Source organism: Hakea prostrata, chromosome 8, assembly GCF_041222555.1.
Source record: "Hakea prostrata isolate BN-2017 chromosome 8, UWA_Hpros_2, whole genome shotgun sequence".
In the NCBI taxonomy this organism is placed as follows: domain Eukaryota; kingdom Viridiplantae; phylum Streptophyta; class Magnoliopsida; order Proteales; family Proteaceae; genus Hakea; species Hakea prostrata.
The window spans coordinates 15,235,434-15,252,917 of record NC_142607.1 but is presented as its reverse complement, the minus strand read 5'-3'; the positions used below and the strand labels follow the sequence as shown (position 1 = coordinate 15,252,917).

Below are 17,484 nucleotides of genomic sequence, written 5' to 3'. Positions count from 1 at the left end.
CCACACTGGTTTTTCTTTAAATATTAAGAGTTATGCCTTTTTCATGGAGTTACGGATTTGTTTTGAAGGGATATGTTGTTCGGAGGGAGGGTATTTTGGTCTGTTAAGAAAACATACTATAATGAAATTGAAGTTTAATTTTTATACAGTAGTACTAATATTTAGTATGATATGATATGATATGTTGAAATAAGAAAATTTGCAAAAAGTAAAATTAATGACAGAACGCTTGGAATAAGATAAGATAGAAGACGGAGCATTGCCCGTTACAATTCACAACATCTCTCTCTCCTATGATCTATGATTTTTTAAAGAATGGGGTGGTGGTGGCGCTTAGAAGAAGAAGTAACCGGCGGCAACTGCGGCAAAGCCGGTGACGGCTGAGAATCCCATGGAAGATGCGCTGCTCTTGCCGCTGCCATCAGGACCAGGTGCGGGTGCGACAGGGCCGGATGCGGCATCGTCGGCGGTGTTGCCTACAGGACCATCGGCAGCGGGGCCAGATGAGGCGGCTCCACTGGGAGACAATGCACCTTCGGCGGCTTGGGGTGAGGCTGATGAGGCGGGGGTGGTGGCGTTGGATTTATCTGCGGCAGGAGCTGAAGCATTGGCACCCTTGGAAGCGGCGGGGGCGGGGGCGGGGGGGCTGGCGGTGGAATTACCTGAGGCGGGGGTGGTGGCGTTGGATTTATCTGCGGCAGGAGCTGAAGCATTGGCACCCTTGGAAGTGGCGGGGGCGGGGGCTGGGAGTGGAATTACCTGCGGCGGGGGTGGTAGTGGTGGAATTACCTGCGGCGGGGGTGGGAGTGGTGGAATTACCTGCCGCAGGGGTGGCAGTGGTGGAATTACCTGCGGCGGGGGTGGCAGTGGTGGAATTATCTGCGGCGGCGGATGCAACGCCGACGATGGCGACAAAGATGAGAGCCAAAACAACGATCATTTGGCGTGCCATTTTGTTGATGAAAATTGATGATTTCTGAATATAAAAATGAATTAAGGTGGAGGGAGGTGTTGGTTATTCTCTAGTTGAATCTGAAAACCACCCGATTCCTTAAGCAATTCTCTCGAAAGAAAGAAGATGCAGAGAAAATATTGAACTGCAAAAGGAATGAGAGAAACGTTGGGAGGATGAACGTATTATATAGGCTGGCTACTCCAAAATAGGCATGCCAATTTGTTAAGTCTGTTATAACACTATCCACAAATAGAAGAAAAAAACAGAAGAAAAGGAACCCAAAATAATAGAGTCCGGATCTGTGCTCCCCTGACAGCTTTACCACCATAAATTACAAGAGGTCAGGGATTGGGTAATGGTTTTTTTTTTTATATATATTTTTTTATGTTTTATTATTTTTTACCTGTGGATTCCACTGAATTTATGGTGGTAAAACCTGTGCTCCCTAACAAGGTGATGATCTGGATTTCAAAATAACCTAAAACTTCGTATCAATATTCTTTCACTTTATATTATTTTCGCAACCTTTGATAAATCTTTATTTTTTGGTAAATAAACTTCATTGAAGAAAATAAATGAAACAATCATGAACACCAATCTTGGAGAGATGTCAATCCATCAGACACAACCGCTCATACAACCTTCCTAACAAGAAAATTTAGCAAACCTATTGGCATTCCTTCGAGAAAAAAACAAAATTACATTGATCATATGGGAGAATAAGGGAAGAACATCATCCAAAATAAATTGAACCTCTTAGAGAGATATCTCCATGGTTAGAAGAGAGAAAGTCAGCAATGGTTAAAGCATGTGGCAAAAGCCTACCATCCCTTTGAGCTGGTTCGTGTAGGAGGCGATGGCATCCGCAAGGATTGAGACTCATAGGTACAAGGGATGAAAAGGAGAGGGTGTGGAAGGACAGAGGTTTGAACTTAAGACTTCCTTGGATGTACTATCTCTACTGCCACCATTGTGCTAAGAACACATTCGCATATAAATTTCATTATCACACTTGTGAATTGCATGATATATATATATATATATATATATATATATATATATATATATATATATATATATATATCACAGACATCTCAAAAATATATCAACTTGACAGAAACACCCCAAAATGTCTCTTAAAATTGTAACCGCCACATTTTTTCATTAGAATGGTAAATTGAATTAGAGGGGAAGACAAATACATCTTTAGTAGTATTTTTGTACTAAAATTTAAAATTACGACTCTACAGTAGAGTTATATTATGACTTTGAAGACCGATATATTGTTTGAGATGTCTAAAGATGTAGTCAAGGTGCACGTAAACTAGTCCCCCAATGAACCTCAGCTAAAAAATTAAAATAAAAAAAATTTCTTCAAAGTATTTTTTATTTTATTTTTTCTAAAAAGGTAAATTGAACTACGTAAAACAATTCCAAGCAATTTTTTTGGTAGACATACCATTCCAAGCATGAAACACAAGTAAATCAGATTGAAATTATTGGAGGAAAAAAAAAACCAGATTGAAACTAAGGTATCCATTTAAAATGGAGAATTCCAGTTCAATTCCAGAGAAAGCCAAACAAAGAACTCATCCAGATCCTGAAACCAAATGAGAAAGAAGAATAGCAAGTTAGGAATCATCATCTGAGTTTCTCCATCCCCCTTGATTTTCTCGACATGTCATTCAACTGGAGGTGTTAATGTTTCTTCTTCGTTTCTTGGAGGTATATGCTTCCCTCGAATTGAAGCTGCTATTTCTTCTTCTTCTTCTTCTTCTTCCTCCCTTGTTCTCTTGTAGCCAAGCAAAGACGTAGAATCCCGGAACACCCGTTCAACTGGTAAGAAAGAGGAGCTCCCTTGAGGAGGAGGAGGAGGAGGAAAAACCTGTTGGGTGAGGGTGAGGACCTGATCATGCAGGTGGTGCATTTTCCACATTTTCTTTCCCGTAAAAGCAAAGTTCTGCAGACGAGGGAGACAGAGAGAGATATAATTATTACACCGGAGAGATGAAGTAGAGAGCGATCGGCGGGTGAGGGAAGCTGAAACACGAAGATGACATGAAAGATGGAAGATGGAAGATGGAAGATGGAAGATGGAAGATAGGTGTTTTTCTATTTTTCTTTCAAAGGAGGAAGATTTTGGATAACGGACATCTATTAATTAATTGAAATTTATTGAATTAGGATGAAAATTCTAGTAAGGGCAACATTGTAAAATTATAATTAAATAAAACAGGTAATACTGTCAAGTTATGAGACATTAAGGACAATTTAGGAATTATGAATTATTTAAACATGACTTAAGGGAGTGTGGATCAGTGTACATTGTGTCGGTGATACATCGCCGAGACACATCACTGGGGGCGACACGATTCCCCCCAGCGACACAAAATAAACATAAAGTCGGCGATATTCGTCGATGGTTGACATGTCGTTTGATTTCTCCGACGCCAGCACCACCCACTATGGCACTATCCCGACAGGTCGACATGTCATTCATTTCTTCATCTATTTCTGCATCTTCCAACCCAGTTTCTCTGAGAAAGCAAGCATCTTCTCCTTCTGCTCCTGACTGAATTTCAACCTAAACCTCTTTCATCCATTAGGAGTTGTACAGCAGTCACTTGATGATTGTAATTATTAACCGGTTGATGGGAATCTGATGGAGCAGAGAGACCCGAGCTAAAATGTGAGGCATTGATGGGTAGTAAGAAGAAGAAAGTGGAGGTGGGGAAGGTGAACTGGGGCTTGGAGCATGAGTGGTGTTAGAACTTAGAAGGTGGTGGAGGGTGGTGGTGGTGGTGGTAGTGGAAGTCAAAGGGAAAGGAGGATTCTTCAGGTTCATGCACGGCGGTGGAAGTTGCGATGGCAACCACAAGCGGCACATTCGAGGAGAAGAAAAAGAAAACGAAACCTGCATTTGATATATCTTCAAAAGTCGCCCGACATGTTGACATGTGTCACCGTGTTGGGCGTGTCGTCGCCAGGCACCGAGAAGGCGACACAGGTCAACATATCAGACCTTGGTGTGGATCATCTCCCCGACTTGTGCTCTTCCAACGGCCTTACAACCACAAATTATGTGGGGGCCACAAGTAAAAAATAATAAAATATTAAAAATAAATAAATCCCATCACCTTAACCCTGTGGATCCCCTTGGAATTCATGGTCTAACATCAGTCAAGGGAGATCATCCGAAGGGCCTATTTGGTTACATGAATATAAAATCTCTGGATTCATTAATGCAAGATTTATACCCATTTGGTTGTGAAAATCCTGGATTTATGAAATCATCTGGAGATTCATCTTTTTACACTAAAAACATGAATCAGTAAAATTTATAGATATGAGGTGATTTCACCCCATACTATAAAAGCGCTAAACATTTGCACATTAACAAAAATCACAGATGAATCTACAAATTTCATTCCACATATTAGGTTAACCAAACAGTTAATTATATAAATTATGATTTCATAGATTTGAAATCTATAGATTTGAACTTATCTAGATATTTGAAATCTCCAGACTCATGTAATCAAACGGAATCTACTAAGAGAGCGTGTATCATTATGCCATTTTAAGAGACATTTTGAGATGTTCTTGAAATTTTCTCTTTTATTTTAAAAAGTATTAGACTAAAAAGATAAATAAAAAATTCCATGAATATATATATTCAGATAAATAATTTGCATTGGAAGAAAGCCCATGTTCCAACTTAGAACCCTTTTGATATATCATTGAAAAGTAGTTTCCAATATTTCTTGCTTCGAGAAGTTAAAAAGTTGCTTGAAAACCGTTTTGTTTCGCATGATTTTTGCAACATAAATTGAAACTTTTTGAAAGTTTTTGCCTTGAGAAACACTTTAGATGCAATAGTCATTTGTTGTTATGTATGTTTCTCCAAGGAAAATATGGTGCAGTTGGGTTTAAGTGAGACAATTTTAAAATGGGTATTTATGGAATTTGGCCTTCTAAACATAACAATGGTAAATTTTGTTAATTTCATTATAATTTTCAAATATTCTACTTCTAAATGCAAGTTTTATGAGACACCTAAAAAGGTGTTTCTGCTCTAGAACACACTAAGAACTGTTTATGGTGTTTCTCGAAACAAAAACACTTGGTGAGTTATTAAACGGGTTATTAGATCTCTTCATTTTGAGAGAAACAATTGGTGAGCTTTCAAACGGATCCTTAATTTTTTCATTTCTCACTCTTTGGAGAACCAAGAAAAAGATTATTGTCACAGCTTCTTTCATATAGTATTGTAGTTCAAAAGGAAAGAGAAGCTCGTAAGTGGACTAGGCTTTAATATCAATTTGGGCGCTTTTTTATGTCAATCTTATTCCTTATTTTGCTTATTTTAAAAAAAATAAATATAAGAATTTCCTTTTTATTAAAAATGAAAAATGATTTGGTTACTTTCTTTTAAAATATATTATGAAACAAAAAAAAATTTGGTATGTTTAAATTAAAAAGAAAAAGTGATTAAAAAATATCATAAGGGTGATTGTTTTGGGGGTTCTAATTTTTTAATAAAAAAATTCAAAAAATAGATACGAAACACATAATAATAATAACATAAAAATTATTAAAAATGAGAATAAGAATGGATACAAAAAGGCCCTAAACTAAATTTAAATGAAAATAAAAGGTGATTATTTGTAATAAGGGTGGATGAGCAAAAAAAAAGAAAAATTAGTAATAAAAGATAAAATAGAAATGGAAGAAACGGAGCATTGCCGTTACAAATCACAACATCTCTCCTATATATGATGATCTGTGACTGAGGAACAACGGGGGTTGGTTGTGGTTGTGGTTGCGGTTGTGGCGCTTAGAAGAAGAAGAGACCAGCAGCAACTGCGGCGAAGAATCCCATGGAAGATGCGGCGGTGATCTTGCCGCTGGCACTAGGAGCAGGTGCGGGTGCGGCGGGGCCAGATGCTGCAGCACCGTCAACAACGGGACCATCGGCGGCAGCGGGGGTGCTGGCGGGGGTGTCGGCAGCGGCGGTGGAATTACCTGCGGCAGGAGCTGGAGCATGGGCACCCTTGGATCCACCGGCAGGGGTGGTGGTGGTGGAATTACCTGCGGCGGTGGAATTATCACCCTTGGAACCACCGGCGGGGGTGGTGGTGGTGGAATTACCTGAAGCGGTGGAATTACCTGCAGCAGCGGTGGAACTACCTGGGACCATGGAATAATCAATGCCATTATCATGGCCACCATCGGAACCACCGGCGGTGGAATTATCTTCGGCGGCGGATGCAACGCCGACGATGGCGACGAAGATGAGAGCCAAAACAACGATCATTTGGCGTGCCATTTTGTTGATGAAAATTGATGATTTCTGAATATAAAAATGAATTCAAGGTGAAGGGAGGAGTTGGTTATTCTCTGGTTGAATCTGAAAACCACCCGATTCCTTGAGCAATTCTCTCGAAAGAAAGAAGATGAAGAGAAAATATTGAACTGCAAAAGGAATGAGAGAATATGTTGGGAGCATGAACGTCTTATATAGGCAGGCTGGGACTGGCTACCCAACAATCCAAAATACCCAAAAATAGCCATGCAAGTTAGTTAAGTCTGTTACAACACTATCCAAAAATACCCATAAATAGCCATGGCAGTTAAAGTCTGTTACACCACTTTCCACAAAATAGGAGAGACCAAGGAGTTGCCGGATTTCACGCCCAGCGCTAGCTGAAGCATGAACTGCTCGTCATCGACGACCGAAAGCTGCGGTCAATTGATCCAAGTGGAGGAAGAATAGAAGAAAAAAAAAAAAAAAAAGTTTTTCTAAGTGTGGGACCCTTTGATTTAGTGGACCATAAATTATTGTTGGGTCCCCTTAGTACAATATATGAATAACATCCTTGATTGCGGTTAAGCATATTTAAATTTCAAATGTGGAGAGACCAAAATGCCCCTCAGATTATTTAATACATTTTGTTAATATATGGTTTTAAAAAAGAGATAATTGATCATAAAACATTAATTATATATAACTTGAAGGGCATTTTGGTCATTCTAACAATGGCTAACCGTGTTAGTCTGGTTGGAATTCACATGTAATATATTATATATTTGTACTCAAAGGGATCCAACATTAGTTTAATTTCCACCAAAGGGGCCCATCCAAAAAAAAAACCAATTCTCTATTGTACAAAGTTAGGACTTGAGAGTTTAGGGCTGGGGTAAAAGTATGTGTAAACTGAACCAAGCGAACTTCTATCCCAAATACCAAATTTACGTTTCCTGTCTGGCTAATAATACTAGACTAGCATGAATCAAATTTACGTTTTGCAGAATTTGAATAAAACCCCACTAGTCATTTTGGAGTTACAAAGGATTCAAATGAATTCGTGGCACAAATGCAAACATTGCCACTAGAAAATTTGCATTGCTAGTTGGGCCTCTCTAAACTCCTGACAAAAACTATAGTTCTAAACTATACCAAAGAATCATGAGTGATATGGGAAAAATATCGTTGAACCGAGTCCGTCGTCCGATGTTCAACCCTCGACTCCGGTCGAGAACAAATCGATCGATTCAGACTTGAATCAACCAGGTTCAGAGATGGCGTATTCAAGAAGAAACAACGGCTATCAGTAGATATGCACGAGTCCGAGATTCCTAAGATGTATAACGGGTCAAAGCGACGGTTATCAACTCTCGCGGAATGAAAGATTGTGCCAACTTGAATAACGGTCACGATCATAGCTTCAAGATTGTGCAATCAGAGGAGGTTATCCATTACCCACTAACGGGTCTAATCGTTTGGATCTGAAGGTCATCAGAAGAAGGCACGTACAAATTCAACGAGTGGGATTAAGAGGTAAACTCTATATAAGTCAAAACCTACGTACAAAGAAGGTATCTAAATCGTATTCCCAATTATCGTATTCTTACTTTCGCTCTGCATCTAGTCAAAGCCTTTGTGATCAGTTCATCAACTGACTTAGCCATCGGAGGTGAACTCCCGATTCCCACGGTCGGGCCACATCTGACAATTGTTTTGCAAGTCATTCTTACGTGATCTAAGGGCTGAGCAGATTTTGGACGCATCAATGAGTATCATATTAATCAAGTGATTTTAAAAAACATATCTTTTCATATTGAGTATTAAATATACTGACCAATACATTTTGATACCATTCACTACTGCCCTCTAAAAATAAAAAAAAAAAAGACATTCCAATATGTATAGTATCACTTGTCAAATTGGAACTTGGGAGAAATTTTAGGGATTTACTAGTGGTAGTTTCTAATATAAATTTAATCTCCATCAGTTGGAGGTGCTATTTTACTTATTTGAAATAGCATGATTGGGGGATTCAAGAAAAAAATATTAATTTTTTTATTAAATTGAGTATTCTGATATTAAATGAAAAACCAAACCACACCAGCGAATTTAACCGGGTAAATGCTATGGATTTAAAACCCTAAGAATATTACCCAAAAAATAAAAGAACCCTATGAAACTTATCAAACAAAAAAAAGATGATCCCAAGAAAGAGGGATTATCCTTGAAGGCATTCAAATCGAACTACACTAATCGAGAGCTTCTTTCCATTCTTCTTCTTTTTTCAGTCAAAAGAGATAAAAGTCATTTATAATGAAATCAGGGAAACTCTTTGTCCTAACTAATTCTTATTCTTTTCCTATGAGGAGGTTTAAGCATTAATATGAAATTATTAAGAACCAAATAATAAGTATATTGAACTACTTGATTTTCATTTTGAATGAAGGAGAAGACTTCATTAATTAGGAGAAAATTGCATAATGGTACTACCCTCCATGATGCGAACTATTAGATTTTGATTTCAACATACAACCATATTAATATATTGGATTAAGTAAGATATCACAATAAGAATATAATGCATACACAAATCTTGGCTATCACTAAAATGATTCATGATTATTAGGTTACATATCAAGGCACCAAGGCACCAATTGAAATAATTCCCCATGACAAATGGCTCACGAGAATAGAATAGAACAATGAAAGGGTGGGCGCATATATAATATTATATACGAATGCAAGGGAAAATATAGAAAAAGCAATTTAATGTCCATATATATAAAGAGAACAATGTACTCTCTTAACATTTCTCAACCGCACTACAGTCCCACTGTTGTTGGTGTATTTGAGAAGCGTCAGTGTTCTCCCTTGACGAGGAGGTGATCTGTACTAAAAAACTTTGGGTCTAGCAAGACTAAAGTTGAAACCTCGCAATGGTTCAAGAGATTTGAGGGATCTAGATTTTAGAATATAGAAGACAAGGGGTGAGGTTGACAAAGGTATAATCAGGTTCCATAGTTGAGAATGAAGATCTTCAACGGACAAGATCCGTTTACAATAGAGTGAAGGAAATAGGTGAATCATCAAGGTTGACAAGAGGAGAAATGATTGCCCTAAAAGGAGTTGGTGTCGAAAAGGTAAAGAGGAGAGAGAAAGGATTTAACAACATAAAATCACATTTTATTTTCTCTTAATTTAAGAGATGGATTTTATTTTGTTTTTGGATTAAGAGCTTCTTATATACCGAGATGGGAATGATAATATTAATGCCGCCGAATGAGTGCAAACCCAAGACCTCCCCATGAGAGATTGGGCCTTTAACCGCTTTACTAACCCACTATTGAATTTTACTCTCTTAATTTTACAAGTTGGATTTTACCTTAGACAACTGTACCCAAATAAATGCAGCAGGAAAGTTAGTAAAATGAAACATCTAAGCAGACTAAACTACAGAACACCAGAACGACTAGAAGCATTAAGCAGAAAGTACCACTGATGGACAGTATTAATACATACACATTACACCACAGAGAAACCCTATAAGGAAACTCACAATAATTGTGGCACATCATTCAGGTTTGCATGCATTTACAATTTTACAAGGAACAGAAAAGTAGAAGGAAAGCAGTTCAGTAATTGCTGTAAGCTAACCATGAGCAGTCAAAAGTATAAAATTGCATATGGAGACTTCCTGAAGATTCACATACAAAGACCATCTTTTCTATATATACAGCATGATAACTTCTGGCCAGTTGTGTTTTCAATTCCATAACAACTAAGAAGTGTCCCAGCAGAACTTCAATAACACAGCTGAGGATTCACAGCCTTCAGTTAAGGATGCATTTCTGTAACAGCTAGAAAAACTTAAACATAGGCTTCTGATTCAATTATAACAGAGCCTAACTAGTTTGGTATTCTAATTTACATCACAAAAAAAAATCAAGATATGTTGAAAAGACCTTTCTAACCCACCAAATGTGACCCTATACAGTGAAGTCCCATTAAAAACTAAAACAGAGAAAGGTGGGAAAGAAAAGAAAAAAAGGGGGGATGGGGGATACAAGCGGAAGACCCACAGAAGCAGCCTCCAGAGTACAACACCTCAAACTCTTCCCAGGCCATACACAATGTTGCAATAACCATGTCTACAATGTAGATTCCTCAAAACAAGTCTCTTTACATTTTATCAAGAGAAAAAATCTGAAAGAACTTAATGCTTACAATGTAGAAACTTGACACGAAAGCACCAAGGAGTTTCTGAACCTCGTTAGTCGACGCCACTAATTACAAATGACAGGGAAACTCCCACATTTCAATGTACAGAACTCAATCCTGATTCTAGTCAAGGTGTAGAGTGATTGTATACAAGCTAAAACTTACCAACAATAAGCTGTACAAGGCTTACAAACAGAATGAAACACAAAAATACACCAAAAGATCAGTTGCATCTCCAAAAGCTAATGCACGGATCTACATAAAAATGCAATTTCATTGCATGGTTAATGGGTCCAACATTTATAGCTTCATAATGTTTTGACTCTTTATAGACTAATTCATGCAGTGAGCATTGCGAAGAGCTACAAAGCTAATAGTCTTTTATGATGGCATGAATAAAAATTAGAATGCCAACATCACTAACAACTTTTCATTCCTATGCTTGGCGGAGGCATCACCATCAAATCAGTAATCCAGTGAAGACACCAAATCCAAAACTGTCTTCTAGGTAGGCAACATAGGAAGACTTTACCACAAAATAAAGAAATGCCTGCTCCACTCCCTGGATCGACGATAAGAAGAAAAAGCTCATGTCAAAATACATGAAAAATGAGCCTACAAAAGGATGTCGTCCAACAAATTGTCTACCACCAATCATCACCAGCACCAAACTAATATATTAGAAAGGGATAGTATTATAAACATCAAATCTTGAAAATAGAGATGCCAGTGAAGTCTAAATTTTATTCTCTTTGCTATGTAGTAACTATGTAAAAACTTTTGAGTGCAGATTATTGGAGCAATCATCAGGAACCTAGTGATAAAGCTAGTAGGAAAGAAATTGACAGTAACCCCTATGCCATATTCTCTGCCAGAACAGATGTCACAGAATGGAAATTCTAACCTGCTGGAGGACTGTATCATCCATCTGCTTCTCTGATACACTTTCCACAGAGAGCACATCAGCAGATCAAACATATTCAACTGAAAATGGAACAGCATAATTGCCTCCAATAAACTATTCAAATAGCCTAATTGAGTTGGCCCGAGATAATCATTAATGAACTAGTCTATTTTGTTCAGTGTTGCAACAGCTTAAACAACAATGTGTTGTTGATCCAAACAGCAACCAATGCTGTAGCCTATAGTACCATATGTTGCAGGACACTCCTTGCAGCAGTCTCTGCAGAATCCAGGATGTATGAGAAGTTTTTCTCTGCACTTCAGCCATGGAAGAAGTAAATCGAAATATCCACCTTAACACCACCAATCCCCAACTCCCCCTGGGGGCTCTCTATTAAGAGAGCATTTTAGGATGTCATTATAACTTCCTCCACTCCATCCCTCTTCCCTTCTCACCCTTTCTCTATATTGTCAAAGTAAAGAAGCTAAATCCAGACCAACATATAGTCACAATATTATGAGTAATATCAACTCAATTCTTGTGAAAGTAAGCAAAGAAGCAGTATTGTAGTCATTGCATTTAATAATGACAATCCTATAGGAAAAAATATCTTTCAAAGGGATCACTGTTTACATTAAAAAACAGAGGAAAATAGGATCACTACCATATTGTTAACCACAACTTGCAGCCGTATTATTCCAGGATTGAAGTTGCGACAGTTTTTCTCATACAGATTCCCTCAATGGGTGGATGATAACTTGACAACCGGGCCCTCCTGGTCTTGGTGGCATGATCAGAAATTGTGACATGGAGGTCGTTGAAGCCTCAGCTCCTTATACAAAAGGTGAGGGTCGAGCTTCCTTGTTCAGCTGTTGTTTGGACTAGATTCTTCTACATGGTTTTGATAATGTTGCTGTGGCAAGGGACTAACCAGCATCATCCACCCAGCAGTACTAGGAGATTACCCACCTTATTGGGTGTAGAGATGACGCTCCTCTCACTGACTTCACGTTGAAGTGTGTAATCTAATGAAGCAAAAAGGGATTCATATAACTCTCTTTTTGGTTTGTACTCTATGTTGGTTATGCATTACTTTGCCAATATTAGAATAAGAAAACCAATAAACAAGAGAAGACGAAGAGAAGGGAGGAAGCTAGCAAGTCAACATCCGATGGCAGCTCCTCCGTTTCATAATTATTTATATAGACAAAACAGAGTACAGAAGCAGATTTCCAATTCAGACTAAAGAAAAGTAGCACGCTAGGAAGGCAGAAGGGGAGAAGAAAAAAAAGTATAATCCACAAATTTTTATTTTTTTTTTTTTTTTTTTTCTTTTTTTTGGGGGGGGGGAGGTTGGTTTACATGATAATAACCCCTATTTAAACACTCAAAACTAGAGCAGATAAATCATGCATGACTAGCTTGGAACATTAACAGTAGACCCAACGAGGACTCCTGAATGCTAAGGTAGTGACAATCAGGAAATAAACCAAAAGTTTCAAGGGAGCATTAGGTAAGTAAAGAGAAGATGATACAGTAGGGAGTATAAATATAAAAAACAGAGTAAATAACAACAGAATCCAATTTGTACTAAGACCTAAAGATAAAAATCATAAAATATAGAAAGAACACACATCAACTTAGGAACATTGTGAAAACTCCTGTACAAACTAGGACACCAAGACACCCAATATCAATAGAGGAAGGAGTTCCTCAATCGAGTTACAACTCAATGTACCCCACAACACATATAATTATCTGAGTTTTGCCTCAAGATCTTTAGAAATAGAAGACTACATCAAGAAACACACAAATTAGATTAATCAATTCCAGGATATTATTCACCCTAGGAAACCAATTTCAGGATATCACTCACCCAAGAAAACAAACTTCAGGACATTAACCCACATGGTATAGAGCTTTCAAGTTTCAACATAGAGATATGAAAGCTGGTCGTCACTTACAGGGGGAAGACACACTTGCCTTCATCTGAGTTGGTACTCAAAGAAGCTTGCTTCATCTTAGAGATCAAGGGGCAAATACTCCACAGAGTTATAGCTGATTACGAGCTAGTCCATAAAGGCAGAGAAAGATGATAACACGAAAATTAAACAGGAACCGATGTGGCTAATCCAGGTAAGAGTATTTGCTACAAAATCTTCATAGTGGCAATAAGAAAGTTCTCAAAATGACTATAAGCACATCCAAAGCAGAGTATGAGCAAAGTGAGATCATTAAAACATGTTCAATAAAAAGCTCAAATATATCGAGCCTTTCATCTACTTGTACCAATACTTCATGCAACTTTAACCAATATGTGAACACAAAAAGAATCAGTGACAATGTTTGAATATATAAATGTAATTCATGGTGCCCTATAAATTTAGTTATACCGCTAGTCTTCTCTTAAGCAGCAAAGAAGAAAGTTTCGTTGATGTAAACTCAAATGTATATACATTTATCTCACATATTCATATAAACAAGTTAACAACAAAACCCTTAAGCATATATATGAAGCATGCCTCAGGAAGCACTTGAAATAAAAGGACAGTTAGAACCAAAGGTGGGACAATGATGGATCTACGTATCAGGATACCAAAAACCTAACCTGAAAAGGAAATCCATAAGTGTGCCACCAAAAAGCTATACTAATTGTTTTTAAGAAAACGTGTAAATAAGTGTTGCTTCAAATGATGTTTCACAGGAAGTAGCACAAAAAAAGAAAGAGAAGTAATTCTCCCCCATGCCACACCAGGGAAAAACTTACTTTTTCCATCCAGAAACCACACCTCTGCATGTGCGTCCAGCAGAAACCAGAGCATGCAATTATGGATGTAGGGTTAGCCATCATGGAAGAGTAACACACAAAATATGAAACCAAGGCCTGCATTAGACCTTTTAAGTTACTTCCACGAGGAAAGATTAAAAGACCGAAATATTGTCACTCCGATGGTAGGCGTCGTCTCTTCCCATAGTCAGCGTCCCTCGTCCGGGACCTGCTATCTTCTTGCATCACACGGGACTTGCTCCTAGACCTTGAAGAAGTCTGCCCCCTATCCCAGTCATCCTCAGTTTGATAGTCACGTTCTTTCTGACGATTGTCCCTATAACCATCTTTCTCTTCTTTGTACCGGTACTCCCTATCAGACCTATCCCAGTCCTGGTCCCTCTCTTCACGATGCCTCCTCTCAGAGTTTCCTGACCACTCACGCTCAGAACCTCTATCCTTCTCGCGGGAGGCAGCATTTGACCTTCCCCCTCCCCTCTCATGGCTTGCCTCTCCATACCCATAGTCAGATGCCCCATTTTCACCACCATAACTTGACTCCCTAGCCCTCATCCCATGATCATCCCCTCCCCATCCACCCATATTTGGGTCAGTCCACATTCCCACATGCTGACCATCCATTCCACTAGTGCCCATCATTCCCATTCCATTTGTAGCCATTCCACGTACAAAGAAAGCCGGGTTGACATGTGGAGCAACACCAGGAAGTGGCATGGCATTAACAGCTTGAAATGGAGGAATCATCCCAGGGAAAGCATGACCTGAGAATCCCCCATAAGCACCTCCTCGACCCATGTAAGTTGGATCAAATCCTGCACCCATCATACTCTGAGGATGCATCATCCCCCCAGCTGGTCCTCCCATGGCAGGGCCTGCAAGGCCTTGCCCATAAGGGCCCCCAGTAGCAGTGGTTCCAACACCTGCAGTGCCTCCAATCATGTTTTTTGCTCCAACAGATCCTCTACCTCTCATTGGTCCTCCACCTCCAGGACCCCTATTGAGTAGTCCTTGGCCTCCTCGACCCCATCCAACCTTCCCAAAGTTCCTACCTGTTTCTCCAGCTGGATAATTCATTCCACCACCTCTTCCTACTCCATCATTCATAGGTCTTCGTGATTGCGGCTGTGACTGAACCTGTGCTTGGGTTTTGTTCATATAGGCAGCTCCTATCTGCTTCAAAGTCTGTGGAGTTGCAAAATTCACCACACAAGCTCGGCCATTGAAAACATAGCCATTCATCCCTTCTTTACATGCAGCTGTAGCAGTTGGATCAAAGAATTCCACTTGACAGTAGCCCTTTGATTTTCCACTAGCTCTCTCATCAAAGAATTTGATTTCCTTTACCCTCCCATATTGTGACAGCACACTTTCAAGCTCAGAATCAGTAGTCCACCAATGCAATTCACTCACAAAGAGCACGGTGCCACCATTCTCTACAGGCTGCCTGCTTGGATTTTCATTCATCACAGGACGGTTTATATTGACATGCATCCCTGTTCTGTTGACAGGCATCTGTGGAGCACTTCTTGGAGGACCAGCGCCTGAATCCTGCAATGACATAGGTCCACCAGCAAATTTCACCGGTATCTGACTAGAATCAGCACCAGCTTTAGGAGGCACGGGTGCTGACGCTCCGATCCCTGAGCTTCCAACTTGAACTTCAGAACCCATATCCACAATCCTGTCTTTCTGCGAATGCCCACCTGCGTAATCACCAGCTGCCCTTTCCAAGCCTTTGCCAGACAAAAATGTTCCCTTATTCTGCTCCGGAAAACTTGTTCCCATGTTGGAGTCTTTCCCCTCCAAGCCAACTCCAGGGATGGTAATGTCTTCTGACTCGCTTTGTTTTTGAACGACCCTTGGATTGAAAGCATCAAAATTTTGAGCTTTTGGTTCGCTTCCTGCAGCTCCCAAGACGGGTGTTTCGGTGCGATGCAGCTGCTGAAATCCTTCACCAACATTGACATCATTGTAGAGGTCATCGTACTCATCGTCCTCTCCCATCAACTCTTCTTCTGCGAGGGCAGATATAGCTCCGCCACCCTGATACTGCGTCTTCTGACTTCCACCATATTCTTCTTCACCGTAGTCCAATTGTTCTTCCGCCACAGGATCCATCTGTATGAACTCCAGATGAAAAACCTACAAACAGAAATCCCTAATCTCCAACTAATAGTAGGGAAAAACACAAAATAACATATCACACTCCCAACAAAGGATCATTCAACAATAGCAGAGAAATAATGGAAATTCTTAAAACCCACATACAAAACGTAACAATAGATAGAAAATCAACAGAATTTCGATCATCGCATAGTCGGAGATTCTTACCAGAAATTATAGGAAAGACATAGGGAAAGTGCACAGAAAAGGAAGGAAGATTATTGGGTATCCTCCGATGTCTGGATTTGATGAATAGATCGATAATGTTTAATGGGTCGTCTTGCTTTTCTTGCTCTTGGGACTGTTTTAAGAGCCTAGATCCTCAAGGTCATAGCAGCCATAGATCGAGAATGTCTGGTGCTTTTCGTACTCTTCTGCTCTGTTTTCAAGCTCTTGGACCCTCATGGATCATAGCTATGGGCCCTTAGACCAGGTTGCCCCTCTCTCTCCCTCTCTCTCTCTCTTCTCTTCTCTTCTATTCTCTTCTATTCTCGTCTCTCTCTCTCTCTCTCTGGGAAGTGGGAGCTCCTAAGTCCTAAGTCTTCATGTCCCACTCACTCATTCCGAGTTTTTCGACCTTCCCTTATGTGGAATTGCATGGATTTATCAAATTTCTAATTAAAATCCACGAGGAAGATCCACCTACCTCTTTTTCTCTTACCTCCTTGCTTTCTGCAGCTCTGTTCAGCTCCAAAGCTCTCGTGCTATTGGAAAGAAATTTTCTTTATCTCTTATCTTATATTTTTAAAGAAAAATATTTTTCCTTGTTCATTCCCAGTTTCATGTATCACCAAGTACCAATATTAAATTCTATATCTTGGGTTCGACTTCCCATATATCACTCAAAAAATGCAATTAAATAGATTGTAAAAATGACTTCCCAAAAGGTGTGAAACAAATTAATGTACAATCTGTTATTTTTCAATCCACAAATGGAAAAGTGTAATTCATGTTATTTATCCATACAAAGAACACAGTTATGACTTGTGTTCTTTGCAAATACACTGTCTTGTATAATTTTATCAATATTGGAAAGAAAGAGATCGATTTTAATGGAGTAGGAAAGTGAGCAGAAATTATTGTTTGTTACCGCGTAGGAGATGGCACGTGGCTATTTTAGAATTTGCACCATAAACTTTGGAATCACA

General features: G+C 39.2%; 1 protein-coding gene across 3 annotated transcripts; it reads right to left on the bottom strand.

The window, feature by feature from the left end:
• Window positions 1–8,996: 8,996 nt before the first annotated feature.
• Window positions 8,997–17,038, bottom strand: LOC149007231 (RNA-binding (RRM/RBD/RNP motifs) family protein). 3 transcript variants are annotated; one of them, XR_016175104.1, is made up of 3 exons: window positions 16,505–16,966; window positions 14,153–16,342; window positions 8,997–11,043 (listed from the first exon to the last, which is right to left on the bottom strand). XR_016175104.1 is itself a non-coding variant. In XM_089166045.1 (2 exons), exon 2 carries the CDS (start codon window positions 16,289–16,291, stop codon window positions 14,327–14,329), a length of 1,965 nt encoding a protein of 654 aa, XP_089022171.1. In that variant the 5' UTR covers window positions 16,292–16,342; window positions 16,983–17,038; the 3' UTR covers window positions 12,735–14,326. The 3 variants fall into 3 exon arrangements, 2 of the variants coding, with proteins under 2 accessions (XP_089022171.1, XP_089022170.1); XM_089166045.1 differs by lacking the exons at window positions 8,997–11,043; window positions 16,505–16,966 and adding an exon at window positions 16,983–17,038 and having other exon boundaries at window positions 12,735–16,342; XM_089166044.1 differs by lacking the exon at window positions 8,997–11,043 and having other exon boundaries at window positions 12,735–16,342.
• Window positions 17,039–17,484: the final 446 nt, after the last annotated feature.